This window comes from Phoenix dactylifera, chromosome 1 (assembly GCF_051530095.1).
Source record: "Phoenix dactylifera cultivar Ajwa chromosome 1, Ajwa_hap1_PhDact_Kaust_v1.1, whole genome shotgun sequence".
Taxonomy (NCBI): Eukaryota; Viridiplantae; Streptophyta; class Magnoliopsida; order Arecales; family Arecaceae; genus Phoenix; species Phoenix dactylifera.
In genome coordinates this window covers 5927017-5942444 of record NC_143190.1, presented here as the reverse complement: position 1 = coordinate 5942444, position 15428 = coordinate 5927017, and the positions used below count along the sequence as shown (strand labels likewise).

Here is a 15428-nt window from a genome sequence, read left to right as displayed (position 1 = left end):
TACCAACCACTCAATCAGAAACTGGCAGGGGAAGCCAGTTAAATATTGCAAAGTAAATATTTAAGTTTTGGGGCATCTGCATCTAGACATCAGTAAAATGATGGCATCACTGCCCATATACTGGTCAAAGACTAGGAGAAAGACATCCAGATGATGAGGGAAGGACTCGATTAGGCATTAATGATATATTTTTTTCTTCACCTTTTTAAAGAAATGCTATAATTATCCAAGAAAAAGGGAATTCTAATGGATGCAATCTTTGTTATCAAGCTGTTGAGAGCTTAAGTGGAACATGAAAAGGCTTCAGTCAGCTAGTTTGTGCTTACACGAGTATGGATTTCGTTACAACTCAAATAGTATTAAGCAGTCTGAAAGAATTCTTCTCTAGATAATCAAGTTGTCACTAAAATGGTCAAAAGCATATTGTGCCACAAGAAATAAGTTTGTATTTGGTCCGGTCACAATAATTATGTAAGAACATAAACTATGATTCTTGTTCAGAGTTGTCTGACAACCTCATTTAATAAATCCTATCATATACGTTTATTTTTGGATAATATAATGTAAACCAATGAGATGAGAACCTGGATGGATCCCAAATAAAAACAACATATGGAGCACGACTCTTTAAGGGATCAGGGATTTGAAATGTCTCTGGTCCCAGCTATAGTTTTCCCGAAAAAAGAAAGAAAGAAAGAAAGACAGAAAATAATGAGGCTACAAGAAGTGAATTGAAAGGTGAAGGATCTTCAGCAATATGAACAGAAACTGATCATAGAAAAAGCTTAAAAATTGTTGTTGAAGGTAAATTCTAACATGCATAAAATTGGTTTAACCAAAGGGCCAAAATCTCCTGCTGCTAATTGAGAAAAATGAGCATGATATCTAGGACTTCTATGGTGGTTTTGGGCATTTCGGGTTTCAACAGCCAACCTGGTTCATGCCATTAGAAAAAAGAAAACTTTATAAGCCTATAAAGGAAATAAGACAGATGCCTCAGTAAATAGTTCAGAACACAAAATTAAGCCCAAATCTAATAGATGGCTCCTGTTGGTCACAGTCAAAGTCGCATTTTAATCAGTTCATCAAATAAGCTTCCAAGTATATTTTATCAGACTGCATTTCTTTAAGTTAAAGATACCAAAACTATCCAGCATGCAGCGGAAGTGCATATTTTATACATGCCTCAAATTCCAAACAGTTAAACATTCGAATTCAAATTAATATCATTCAGAATCACATGCTGCCTGACAAACAGGGAGGTAATATGTGTCCAGCTGCCAGTATTTGTGTTTCACACCCTCCCAAACCTCCTCCGCCAAGCAATCTTTAACAGGCAAGGGAATGAATTGTGTAGAATATCCTAGATTTCCAAGTTCTAGTGAAACTAACTGACAGTAAACTACATGGAAAAATGCATTACCACCACAAAGGCCATTGAAGTATGAATAGATTCCTCCAGGTTTTAGTAGCCTAGGGAGGTGCTGGTGAAATTGCCTCAGGTCCTCATAGTATTCCCCATAGGTGTCGAAGAATATTCCTGTACAGGCACAAATGTTTCATTAGACTTTAATTTTTCTTCTCTTTTTTTTTTTTACTTCAAAAATCAGAAAAACGCACATAAGCCATCGAAAACATAACTTGATTGCATCTACAAAGCACTCCATCAGTTAAGTTGTTAATAAGAAAAAAAGGTCACCAATTGCCATTTCATCGCCAAAAGATGGCGAACCAATGAGAGATTAATACTTGAGAACGATGACGTTAAACAGAACGTGCTACCACAGAAATGTTTGCATGCAAGCTATTAAACTAGAAGAGTCTACAAGTGTTACTATTCCTTTTGCAGGTGACTAAAATAAGTTAATTCCTTTCTCAGATGCCCTAGAAGGGTTCAACATTGTGAATATGATTCCATTATCACGTATTTATTATTTATCTTCTTATCTTCTTTGTTTTTAACATCATAAATATTTCATTTCTGCGGGGAAAAGATCTTGAGCACCAATGAATGAATTCATGCACATTATCTCTAGCCCTAAATACTAGCGGCGGAGTCAGTAATTCACATCTTGGCATAACTATGATGGTTATTGATTCATTCATTCCTTATTCTTAGGTTCCCTCTCCCTTAAGGTCGAGTTGGCAAACATTTCTAAATTTTATTTCATATTTCTATAGATCGCCTACAATATCACTCTTAATGAACGACTTCTTTGTAAGATAGTAAAATAAATATTCAAGAAATATATTTTAACGGTTGCAGTAAGGAGATATTTTAGAAACAAAAATCGACTAAGCATGTAATAAAATATGAGTTTTTGTAAGAGAAATCATTTGTATCTAAATAAAAATAAATTTAAAAAGCAAACAAGAACCGTGAAGAAACCTTCCCACAATAAACATGCAAGGAGCTAAACATGGACAAGAGGGGAAGATACAGTTCTCCCATCCATGAATTCTTGTGGCGAGATCGGGGAATGAGATTTCCTCTTCGCAGGATTCAGAAAACACGTAGAGTTTTATCTATCAAAGCGATCAAATTGAGAGAGAACAAATCTTACCATCGTAAGATCCGAGCTGAGAGAGGACATCTTGCCACCTGCCAAACACGATCTTCACATTCTCCTTCTCTCCCCACCCCAGTCGAAGCATTCGGTCACGAACCTCCGGATGAGCTTCCACGATAGTGTGCTCCAGAGGCTTATACCGCTGAATAGCCTCATCCACGAGGCCCATCCCGAAGCCTATATTAAGGACGCGTCCCCCGCCGCCGCTCCCACAGATGGCCCTCGCGTGGGCCTCCATCAGCGGCCTCTCCCACGCCATCATCACCGCCTTGCTCTCCGCATCCATCAGCTTATCCTCGCTGAAGGCGACCCTCTCCTCCAGATAGTTGGAATCGCCACCGCCGCCGCCGCCGTTTTTGCGGTCCGTGCGGGCGATGGTTCCGAGGACGAGCTCGGCCTGGATGGCGGCGTTGAGAAGGGCGTCGAAGGCGTCCTGGTGGGAGTGCTCCATGGCGAGGTCGCCGGCGGAAAGGCCGGAGGGAGATAGGGCGTTCCAGGGGGCGCCGGCGGCGAGGAGGAGGCGGACGGCGTCGGCGCGGCCGTGGCGGGCGGCGTGCATGAGTGGAGTCATCCCCTGGGAGTCGAAGTAGGATGGGTCGGCGCCGGCGGCGAGGAGGTCCTGGATCCTGGCAGAGTCTCCGGCGGTGGCCGCCTCGCAGAGGAGATCCTCCGGTTCCTTCTCCATTCTTTGCGTGCGGTCTCGAGTTCGATGACAGGAGCGAGGGAGGGGGGGAGAGAGAGAGAGAGAGAGGCGGCCAGGCGGGATTGCAGTTTTAGGGCGGCGTAGGAGGGGGACCGGGACTGTTCAACCGGGATGCCGGCCTGGATCTACTTCTAGACCGGGCTGGCCCGGCGTCTTCCAATTGTGGGCCGGCCTACTCGACGATCTCAGGGGCACATCGTGAAAGCCCAGCTTTAGGCCGCCGGTGCTAAACAAAAAAAATTTCCTCTTTAGGATACCAAAGGCAATGCTTTGAACAGGAGCCTTGCTCGACGATCTCAGGGGCACATCGTGGAGCCTTGCCCCACTTTGTATCTGTTCTTCCATCTTCGTAGAGTATTTTATTTCTTGACTCTGATGGCAATGCTCACAGGAGACTAATGTGAGCCGCCGATGTACTTAAAAAAAAACAATAGATAATCGTTAGCATGGCAGTAAATATCATTGCCAATTTGGTCGATGGCGGTCTACGGACCGTGCGGACCGCACTGCACCGTGAGGGCGCAGTCTACGTCTCCGGTGCTGCTTCTCCACCGCAGGTCCACCATGTTGATTGCGTTGCCATCCAAGGTAAACCGGGCTAGCACGAGAGGAAACTGGATGATATCAAGATTTCCCTTTGCCAAAAAAGAAAGGCCTCCCAAATCCCAATAATATTCTTCAACATTTAGAGACAGACATGTGGAAACTTATGGCGACAAGACCGTTAAAAATTGGAAGCCTTCAACTAGGTGAAATAATAACAGTAGAGCAGATGAAGTTGATTTCCATGACATCTTTCTCCTTAACTAAAACAAATAAAAAAAGTATATATATGAGATGAGATCCATCCTTTTTTTTCTTCTTTTTAGATAAAACTAGTATCTCATGCCTGCCTAGTACGAATACATATGCTGCCCATAGAATATATGATTATAGACCACCCAATCTGCTACTCGGGTTCACTACTTATAGACATGACTTGCAACAAATAAAATACAATTTTCTACTAGTTTTCAGATGTCAAATAATAGAAGATGTTCCTACCACCATAGCTAAATCGCCTTTAAGTAGAATATATTTGGCTTTTAAAAAGAAGTAGCATATCGAATCCTTTATTAGGCAATCCTCAATTTTGCTCTAGATGCATCAAAAAATTGTATTCCACCAGCAGCCGTTATAAGTTGAGAATTCGGACCATGATCATAAAACTCACTCCTCTTTTTTCGACTCTATTGCCGATACTACTATTAAATTTGACCTTAAATGCTATTCTAATAAGTGAGGTTGTTGGTGAGTTTTATGTCCTTTATATTCTTATTATCGATTTTTTAATAGTCGTATTGTAAATAATTTTAATAGCTTGCATAAATGCTATATATGAAACTACGCGTCAAATTAGGCGGACGTTATCCGTTTAGATAGTTTTTTTTTTTTTTTCCATCTGTACTTATTTTTTTTTTTCTTTTTTTGACGAGTTCTTCGTGCAACGCATGTACGAATATACTCAAGAAAATCAAAATACATAAGCTCGTGGAGTGCCAGTGGCAGCTCCCTCTCTTCTGACCACAGGGCATATCCTGAGTGGTGGGCCGCGTAGGCAGCCACCCAGTCAGCCGTCCTGTTAGATTTTCTGAATACATGCTTCACCTCAAAGACCACACCATCCCTCACCATCATCCCAATGTCCTGGATCAGAGGGTGGTCTATGCTCTCACCACTCGGTCCCCTCCAAATCCACCCAATAACCGTAGCCGAATCGCCCTTTAGAATGATCGAACTGGTCCGCAGCATCTACCGCGCATGGCAAAGATCTGCCCAGGCAGCTCGCAACTCCGTCCTTGGAACTGATGCATCGAACAACTGGCAACGGTTTGCTGCCACTATCCTAAAATGAGAGTTCCGTATAACAAAGTCTATCCTGTCGTGTGTACTTTCATCCAACACTAATTCGTTAAAGTTGAGCTCGAGGAAGCTCGGAGTGGGGGCTTCCTATTTATATTCATTTGGTGTGATCTACCAAAGAGAAAAAAAAAAAAAAACTTGCATTCTTGTAGGCAGAATGAACGGCTGCAGACGTCCAATCCGTCTTCACGTCACGCCCATTGCCCTGTCGAGCTCTATTCGACGGCAGCTGACTCTGCCGTCCTATCAAAAGGAACAAGAAAATAAAAAAAAAAAAGGGAAACTAATGTCCGGTCCATTCTTTGACCGGACTGTAATGTTTAATCCCTATTGAACATAACTTTAACAACCGGTCCATACCCATTTCCAATGCATAATAAATTTTAATAAAAAGACCATAATGCCCTTCACCTCCTTCATCTTCATTTCCCCTTTTTCTTCCCCTGTTTTGAATCCTATTCCTTCCAAGCCATCCCGTAAGGTCCGCGTGTGCCCGTTCCATTTCCGCATCATCGGCTCCGATCTCCAGGCTAAATGCGACTCCCTCTCCGCCGCCGCCTCCCTTGCCCTCGACCTCCACCCGTGCTTCTTCCCCACCGTCGCCGCCCGCGAGAGAATCCGGAGAAGAAAGGATCTCGGCCGTACTCCACCGGCCACGTCGCCGAGCCACCACCGGCCTCGGCACTCTTCCGGCACCGCCAGCCTCGTGGGAGGAGGAGAAGAAAGAAGAAAGAAGAAGAGGCATCGGGAAGAAGAGAAGAAAAAAGAAAAGAAAAAAAAGAAAAGAAAAGGAAAGGAAAGAAAAAGAAAGAAAAAAGAAAAGAAAAATAAATAAATAAATGTATATATATATATGAATGAACGAATAAATAAATAAATAAATAAATATATTTCAATAAAATAAAATAATAAATAAAATAAATAACTAAATAAATAAATAACGACCAGCACTCTTCCGGCGTCACCGGCCTCGCGGGAGGAGAAGAAAGGAGGGAAGGAGAAGGAAGAAAGAAGAAGAAGCTTCGGAAAGAAGAGAAGAAAAAAGAAAAGAAAAAGAAGAAAAAAAGGAAAGAAAAAGAAGGAAAGAAAAAAAAGAGAGAAAAGAAGAAATAAATAAATAAATAAATATATATTTACGATGAACGAATAAAAAAATAAATAATTAAGATAATAACTAAATATATCTCAATGAAATAAACTAATAAATAAATAAATAAGAAGGGAGGAGAGGAAGAGAAGAAAAAAGAAAAGAAAAAAAAGAAGAAAAAGGAAGAAAAGAAGAAAATAAATAAATAAATAAATAAATAAATGTATAAATAATTATATCTATGAATGAATGAATAAAGAAATAAATAAATAATTAAGATAATAACTAAATATATTTCAATGAAATAAAATAAAAATAAATAAATAAGAAGGGAGGAGAAGAATAGAAGAAAAAAGAAAAGAAAAGAAAGAAAGAAAAGGAAAGAAAAGGAAGAAAAAGAAAGAAAAAGAAGAAAAGAAAAAAAAAAGAAAAAGGAAAGAAAAAGAAGAGAAGGAAAGAAAAAGAAAAAAAGAAAAGAAAAATGAAGAAAAAGAAAAATGATTAGTGAGTGACAGTTAGGTTAGTAAGTTTGGTACACATATAATATAGTATGACACATATTTAAATAAGCTTAGCATACAGTTAGTAAATGTTTGAACACTTAATCCAGCCTAGCACACAGTTAAATCCTACTTAACTGTGTGCCGAGAAGATTTAACTATGTGTCAGGCTAGATTAAGTGTTCAAACATTGACTAACTGTGTGCCAAGCTTATTTAAATATGTGCTATGGTATATTACCTATGTGCCAAGCTTCTTTGCACGCACTTAAATCTTCTCTGCATATAGTTAAGTATTCTATACATCACATAGTTAAGTTAAGTATTATCTGTACACAATTAAGTCTTTTTTGCACGCACTTAAATCTTCTCTGCACACAGTTAAGTGTTATATGCATCATACAGTTAAGTGTTCTTTTTCTTTTCTTCTCTTTGTTTTCTTTCCTTTTTCTTCTTCTTTTCTTTTCTTTTTTTCTTTTTTTTTTTCTTCCTTTTCTTTTCTTTTTCTTCTTTTTTTTCCCTTTTCTTCCTTTTTCTTTTATCTTCTTCTTCTTCTTTCCTTTTTTTCCCTTTCCTTCCTTTTTTTCTTTTTCTTTCCTTTTCTCCTATTCTTCTTTTTCTTTCCTTATTTGCTTTTTCTTTCCTTTTTTCTTTTTTTTTTTCTTTTTCTTTCCTTCCCGGCACACAATTAAGTATTTTTTGCATTACATAGTTAAGTATGTGCAGAAAAAACTTAATTGTGTACAGAGAATCCTTAACTGCGTGCATCACACAGTTAAGTGTTTCTTGTAGACAATTAATTCTTTTCTGCGCACAGTTAAGTGTTCTATGCATCACACAATTAAGTTAAGTATTTTCTGTACATAATTAAGTCTTCTCTGCACACACTTAAATCTTCTCTGGACATAGTTATGTATTCTCTGTACACAATTAAGTCTTCTCTGCATACACTTAAATCTTCTCTGCACACAGTTAAATGTTCTATACATCACACAGTTAAGTTAAATATTCTCTGCATACAATTAAGTCTTCTTTGCACACACTTAAAAATGTTCTTTGCACATACTTAATTGTGTACAGAAAATACTTAACTGCGTGCATCACAGAGTTAAGTGTTCTTTTTCTTTCCTTCTCTTCTTTTTCTTTCCTTTTTCTTCTTTTTATTTCCTTTTTCTTTCTCTTTTTTCTTTTCTTTTTTTCTTTTTTTCCTTTTCTTCTTTTTCTTTTCTTTTCTTCTTTTTCTTTCCTTTTTCTTCTTTTTCTTTTCTTTTCTTCTTTTTCTTTCCCTTTTTTCTTTTTCTTTCCTTTTTTTTCTTTTTCTTTCCTTTTTCTTCTTCTATTTCTTTTCTTTTCTTCTTTTTTCTTCTTTGTACACAGTTAAGTGTTCTCTCCATCACATAGTTAAGTATGTGTAGAGAATACTTAATTGTGTACAGATAAACTTAACTGTGTGCACCACACAGTTAAGTTTTTCTGTACACAATTAAATCTTCTCTGCATACACTTAAATTTTCTCTGCACATAGTTAAGTATTTTATGCATCACACAGTTAAGTTAAGTATTCTCTATACACAATTAAATTTTTTCTACACACACTTAAATCTTCTTTGTACACAGTTAAGTGTTTTATGCATCACACAGTTAAGTACTCTTTTTCTTTCTTTTTCTTCTTTTTCTTTCTTTTTCTTCTTTTTTTTCCTTTTCTTCTTTTTTTTTTCCTTTTCTTCTTTTTCTTTCCTTTTCTTCTTTTCTTTCCCTTTTTTTTCTTTTTCTTTCCTTCTCTTCTTTTTCTTTCCTTTTTCTTCTTCTTCTTTTTTTCTTTTTCTTCTTTTTCTTTCCTTTTCTTCCTTTTTCTTTTCCTATTCTTCTTTTTCTTTCCCTTTTTTTCTTTTTCTTTCCTTGTTTTCTTTTTCTTTCCTTTTTCTTCTTCTTTTTTTTCTTTTCTTTTCTTTTCCTTTTCTTCTTTTTCTTTCATTTTCTTTCTTTTTCTTTTCTTTCCTTCTTTTTCTTTCCTTTTTTTTCTTTTTCTTTCCTTTTTTTTCTTTCCCTTTCTTTCTTTTTCTTTTTCGTTCCTTCTCTTCTTTTTCTTTTCTTTTTCTTTTTCTTTTTCTTTCCCTTCTCTGCACATACACACAGTTAACTCTTCTCTACACACACTTAAATCTTTTCTCAACATAGTTCAGTATTCTATACATCATATAGTTAAGTTAAATATTTTATGTACACAATTAAGTCTTCTCTGCACACACTTAAATCTTCTCTGCATACAGTTAAGTATTCTATGCATCATATATTTAAGTGTGTAGAGAAAACTTAATTATGTACAGAGAACACTTAACTATGTAGATCACACAGTTAAGTGTTCTCTATACACAATTAAGTCTTCTTTGCATACACTTAAATCTTTTTTTTTCTTTTCTTCTTTTTTTTTCTTTTTTTTCTTTTTCTTTCCTTTTCTTCTTTTTTTCTTTTTTTGCTTCTCTTCTTCTTTTCTTCTTCTTTCTTCTCCTCCCGCGAGCTGGAGGCGCCGGAAGGGGGCCGCAGGAGAGGGCTTGACCGTGGTGGCTTTATTTATTTATTTATTTTATAATTATTTTATTTTATTAAAATATATTATTTATTTATTCGTTCATTTATATATATATATATTTCTTTCTTTTTTTTTCTTCTTTTTCTTTCCTTTCCTTTTTTTTTTCTTTTTCTTCTCTTCTTCCCTTCTTCTTCTTTCTTCTCCTCCCATAAGCCGGCGATGCCGGAAGGGGGCCGGGCCGTGGCGGCCGTTAGAGGGAGCCGCGTGAGGGGGCGTGGCCGTCGGTGGTGGCGGCCGCTGCTGGCCAGTGGAGAACGCCTCTCCTCCCGCGAGGTCGGCGGCTCCAGAAATGGGCCAAGCCGCGGCGGACGCGGGAGGAGGACGAGTCGTGGCCGGCGATGGCCACAGGAGGGGGCTCGTGAAGGGGCGGGGGCGGGGGCATTCCTAGCGGCGCGGCCGTGGGAGGGGGCTAGCCGAGGCGGGCGGCGGCTGTGGGAGGGAGCTCGGGCAGGGGCAGGCCGTGGGAGGGGGCTCGGGAGGGGGCGAGGCCGTGGGAGGGGGCTCGGAGGGGGAGGGGGCGAGCCGGGGCCGGTCGCGGCCGCGGGAGGGAGCTTGGGCAGGGATGGACCATGGTCAACTGGTCCGTACCTCCTCCTCCTCCTCCTCCTTCTTCTTCTTGGAATAGGAGATTAAGAGGGGCAGGGATATTTTCGGCATTTTTTTGAAAAAATAAAAGGGGCTCAGGGACCGGGAATTAAACTTGGTGGAGATATTGGACGGAACATTTTAAGACTAGTCAACGGGGACTTTTTGTTATAACGCGGTCTTTTGGAGGGTGGGGAATTAATTACAGTGGGCGGAGAAATCGGGAGGCCAAAAGGCAAACCCAATTAGTGCTTTTGATCGCAGGCATCTTATCGTAGTGATCCAACCACTTCACGTGCCTGCTGCCCAAAAGCATGCAACTGCGTTCTTTCTGAAAAGCCGCCCAACCACTATAATTACATTCTCTGTCTTTAGCCATATATTGCTCATGCTTTATAAAAAGAGAAAAAAGAGTCACGTGACCCGAGATCCCTCCGTAGTTACCGGCGACCCGATTCATTTTATTTGGCAACCTTTACTCTTACGTTAACGCCCACCCGGGCAGATAATTTATGTTATTTGGCACATATACTGTAGATAATTATCAACATTAAAAAATAAAAAAATAATTTAATATTTTATATTTTCAAATCTTAATAATACAAACTATATTTTAATTAATTTAGTAATGAATTTATATAGAAAATTCAAAATTCTAATAAGAACCCATATAGAAATAAAATATTAAATTTTATATAAAATTTTAATTCTACTTTTCATAAAATTTTAATTTGAACATTTATATAAAAATAAGTTTTTATATATATTTTTTAATTTGGTTTTTTGCATGAATATTCTTCTAAAAATTTAAATTTACGTAAATACCCTCTTTAAATTTAAATTTATTTTTGTACCTTCACAAAATACTGTTTTTGCACAAATGCCCCTAATATAACAATTCTTTTAATATCATTAATAAAGCCATATTTATTATTTATTTTAATGACGTTAGATGATGTGGATGCATGTGAAAAAATAAAGTTAAAAAAATAATATAATAGCAAAACAAGTATTTTACGAGGTTATCAATGCGAATATCAATTTTAGAAAAATAGTTATGCAAAATTTGATATTTAAAAAAATATTTATAATTTTTTTAAAAAAATTTTATATTTATATCTGTTAGATTGGACGAGTACTGGACTCTCGTTGGCATGCCCTTAGCTTCCACTGGATTGTCCAACCACGCCACGCGTGATGCGTCTACTTTGAACGGATCCGAGGTTCACGCTCAGGCATTCTACGCAATGTAACGGACAGTCTCCACTTTCTAAATGCTTAGAAGGTGCAGCTTTTCATCATTTAAAATTCTGGAACGAGGCTACGAGACCCTGCAGCAGCAGCACCATACATGAGCAAGTGCAGAAATCCTCGAACATGTATTCATGAAGAGAAGCGTATATAAAAAGGCTTTGTTATAAAATAGTAGGATCACAACTGTGTTAATAACATATGGAGTTGTATCCGAAAATTGTGTTCTCTAACACAAAACAATGAAGATTATAATCAGCATTAGATAGTATGATCATGTATTGGGAACTAAAGATGCACCAAGAGGAGCATTTTCTTATTGGTGCTCAAGCTTTCTAACCGTTTCGATTCTAAAAATCAATGTATTTTCTTACTTATAACCGTGGATCCGATCTGACTCACTTATCTATTGGATTGAATCTGGATCCAAAATTAAAATTCGAACAAGAAACCAAATTGAGTCGGAATCACTCAAAACCCGACCCAACTTATTTGCACCTCTAACCATAAATAAACCTTCATACTAAGTTTCAAATCAATGGCTACATTTCCGGCCCATCACCTAACATTTAATTATCGCTACAGTTGAAGTAAATTGATACACTTTCCTGTTGTTGTTGGGTATGCCATAAACATCATTAACCAAATCAACAGACAGCCACCATACAAACTAAGCTCCTTTACTTCGATTTCCATATTTTAGGGACCCAAACCAGCTCAGCACCTTGCATCTATTTTGTATATAAATAGTATACAAATTGCCCAAGTAAGCTTTTTTTTTTCTTGATTTTTCATTTCCTTGTCCCTCCATCCTGCTTAATTAGCGGAAAACAGCAATAAAATCGCAAATTTGCAAGTAAATAAGGAAGCAAGCACCGGCAACGTTTAGTTGTCACGTTGCCATCTGAAAATAGCAGCAACAAGGACGCTGTGGTCCACCGGCTTGCTGGCGTACCTAAGCAATCACTCCCCACCCCATCAATCACCGTCCATTTCTTGTCGGTCGTTGCGATGATGCGATCTCAAGTCCAGGTGAACGCGATGGGGCTGGCGACCACGTGCTTGCCATCGGACCACTCGAGGCGGCCGAACCCCGACGATCCCGACGGCAACGATGGCGCCGAGAAGCTCACCGTGTAGCTCTGCTTCTCCCCCACCTTCGTGAAGCTCAGCTCCGCCGGCTCCACCGCCACCTTCACCTCTCCGCCGGTCACCGCTGTCGCCACCGTTGCCTTGTACGTCCCAGGCCCCCCCACGCTGGTCATCGTCCTCGTGTGCTTCACCGTAGCCACGCCGACGCGGTCCCCGCTCGCCGTCTCGAACGCCACCGCGAAGGACGGGTAGTTGAGTCCTGACACCGCGTAGGTCCTTTTACGGTCACAGGTGTAGTTGGTCCTTTTGGCGACGGCGGCGATCTGGAGGGAGGTGTAGTTAAGGGCGCAGAGGAAGTCGATGTAGTCGTCGGCAGTGAGGTCGTAGACGAGGCCCGGGTCCATGCCGCGCCGGGGGTCGACATGGCCGGCGCCGTAGTCGAAGGGGGTTGCGGCCTTGCCGGTGGCGACGTCGAGGAGGCCGCCGTTGCCGCCGGGGTAATCGGCGTAGGCGGTGGTCATGAGGGCGGAGCGGATGGCGGCGGGGCTCCAGTCCGGGTGGGCACCTTTGAGGAGGGCGGCAAGGCCGCTGACGTGGGGACACGACATGGAGGTCCCGGAGATGATGCTGAATTCCACCCGCCGCGAGTCCACCGACAGCCCCGTGGGCCCCACCGCGCCGGTCCACCCGGCGAGGATATTGACCCCGGGGGCAATCAGGTCCGGCTTCAGGATCTCCGGTGTCACCACGTTCGGCCCCCGCGACGAGAACGCCGCCACCACCGGCGACGGCCGCACCCCCACCTTCGTCCCCCCGAAAACGATGGTTGCCGTCGGACTCATCTCGGACAATAGATACCTTTTGATGGCGTCGCCGGCCTTTTCGCCAACGCCGTTGGCGGGGAGGAGGTGGGCGTCGGCGACGAGCTCCTCGCCGTTGGCGTCGGTGTTAGCGAGGATCATCCCGGCTCCGCCGGCGTCGCGCACCACGTAGCCCTTCTGGACCCGGGGACTGATCCCGCGTTCGCAGAGAACGATCTTTCCGGCCACCTTCTCCGGCATCAGCGTCCCCGGCATGCAAAGATTCCCGCCGGTGGCGTTGCTGGCGTTCCCGGCGTACACGATGGGAAGCGGCGAGCTCGGAAGCGGCTTGCCACTATAGAGGGAGACTCCACTATAGTTCTTGCCATTTCCGAGCACCACATAGGCTGGGAAGTCCCGGTCGAGAGTTCCAGCCCCCACGGTGGTGATCCAGGGGGCGACGTTGGAGAGGCTGGAGGCGGAGGGGCCGGAGTTGCCGGCGGAGCACGAGACCAGAACCCCCTTCTCCATCGCGTTGAACGCCCCGATCGCTACGCTGTCCCTATAATAATCCGACATACCGCCGCCGAGGGAGAGAGAGAGTACGTGGCACCCGTCGTCCACCGCCCTGTCTATTGCGGCGAGGATGTCGGAGCTGAAGCACCCGCCGACCCAGCACACCTTGTACGCGGCGACGCGGGCCCGGGTCGCCATTCCCCTGGCGGTGCCGGCGGCGAAGCCGAGGAGGCTCGCGTCCGTCACGGCGGAGCCGGCGGCGGTGGTGGAGGTGTGGGTCCCGTGGCCATCGCTGTCGCGCGGAGACCGCAACTCCCTTGTCTCGTCGATTGGGCCCATGCTGGCCTCGTAGCCCTTGGAGAAGAACCGCGCCCCGATGAGTTTCCGGTTGCAATCCGTCGCCTTAAAGTCCTTCCCCTCCTCGCACGCGCCCTTCCACCCGGCCGGCACGGGCCCGAAGCCCGTGTCGTCGAAGCTTTTCCTCTCCGGCCAGACGCCGGTGTCGAGAACTCCCACCACGACGTCGCTGCCGGTGTTGGCCTGGGGGACGAGGTCATCGCTCTTGTCGAGGCCCAGGAACTCCGGTGTCCGAGTTGTGTGGAGCTCGTAGCGGACCTCCGGGAGGACGGAGAGGACGCCATCGAGGGATTCCAAGGCTTGGGCCTCGGCCGTGGTGAGGCGGGCGGAGAAGCCGTGAGCGACAGTGTCGTAGGAGTAGAGGATCTCGGCGGAGCTAGAGACAGAGCGGAGGGATGCGTCGTACCAGTGGCCATGTTCGGCGAAGGTGCTCGGCCTCCGGGACTTGGCCATATGGACGATGTACGTCTGCCGCTTCTCTTCTCCTACCGCCACGTAGAAGGAGAAGGAGGAGCAGAGGAGGAGGAGAAGGAGAAGCGCCGCCGTGGTGGTGGTCGCCGTCGCCATCGCTAGTCTCGCCGTTGCAGTGGCGTCGGGATGATGTTTATATAAAGGAAGAGTGAGAGTGGGGTTGGGTTGGTGAGGAAGGGTGGGAAAGTGGGTTTCGTTTCGTCTGGAGGAATGATTTCTTGCTGAGAACGAGAACAAAGAAGATGGTACAGAACAGCAGGCAAGAAAAGAGAAGAGCGGTGAGGAAGAGACCAAGAAGAAGGAGAGAGAGAGAGAGAAGGAAGATGGGAAGTGTGAGAGGACGGTCACGTGGGTTTCGTCTTCTTTAGCGTTTGCTCTCCTCTGTTTTGTTATTCTATTTTGAATGTACGTATTTTAATTAGAATGAAGAATCTCGGGAAAAGTCTGTCCCATGCCGCTCTCTTGACAGGCGCGCTCTTTCTTCCTCCTTCCTTTTTTTTTCTCTCTCCGCTCTGCTCGCCGTCACAAGAAAGTTGAGAGAGCAGGAAAAGGGCAGGAATGAGTGGGAGAGAACTCTTGGCCCAACAAAAAAAAAAAGAGCAAAAGAAAAGTGGGAGAGAACTCAGGATGAGAGGAGGAGCGTAAGAGCAAATCCTCTGTGCTGCTACTTATAGAATTTTTTTACTATTTACATGATACAAATATTTTTTAGAAAATCTGATAAATTTTTGGCCATGTAATTTTGGCTTGATCCAATCAAATGGGGACCCCAAATGGTCCCAAATAATATTAAACCGATATCTAAATTACCACGATAAGAGGGCATTAGTGTAATATGTAAAACTATTACACAGCTTCATAATCAACCAATCTCTTAAGTTTGGCAAAAATGCCAATCTTCTTTTATCAAGAGATAAAAAATTATTCGTATATATATATATATATATATATATATATATATATATATATATATATATATATATATATATATATATATATATGAAA

The 15428-nt window shown here is 42.4% G+C and overlaps 2 protein-coding genes across 2 annotated transcripts; both read right to left on the bottom strand.

Moving 5' to 3' along the window:
• Positions 1–1191: 1191 nt before the first annotated feature.
• LOC103700807 (ankyrin repeat family protein) lies at positions 1192–3374 on the bottom strand. Its single transcript, XM_008782672.5, has 2 exons — positions 2565–3374; positions 1192–1540 (listed from the first exon to the last, which is right to left on the bottom strand). Exons 1-2 carry the CDS (start codon positions 3253–3255, stop codon positions 1227–1229), a joined length of 1005 nt encoding a protein of 334 aa, XP_008780894.1. The 5' UTR covers positions 3256–3374; the 3' UTR covers positions 1192–1226.
• Positions 3375–11688: 8314 nt separating this feature from the next.
• LOC103700809 (subtilisin-like protease SBT1.7) lies at positions 11689–15079 on the bottom strand. Its single transcript, XM_008782678.6, has one exon. It carries the CDS (start codon positions 14517–14519, stop codon positions 12210–12212), a length of 2310 nt encoding a protein of 769 aa, XP_008780900.2. The 5' UTR covers positions 14520–15079; the 3' UTR covers positions 11689–12209.
• Positions 15080–15428: the final 349 nt, after the last annotated feature.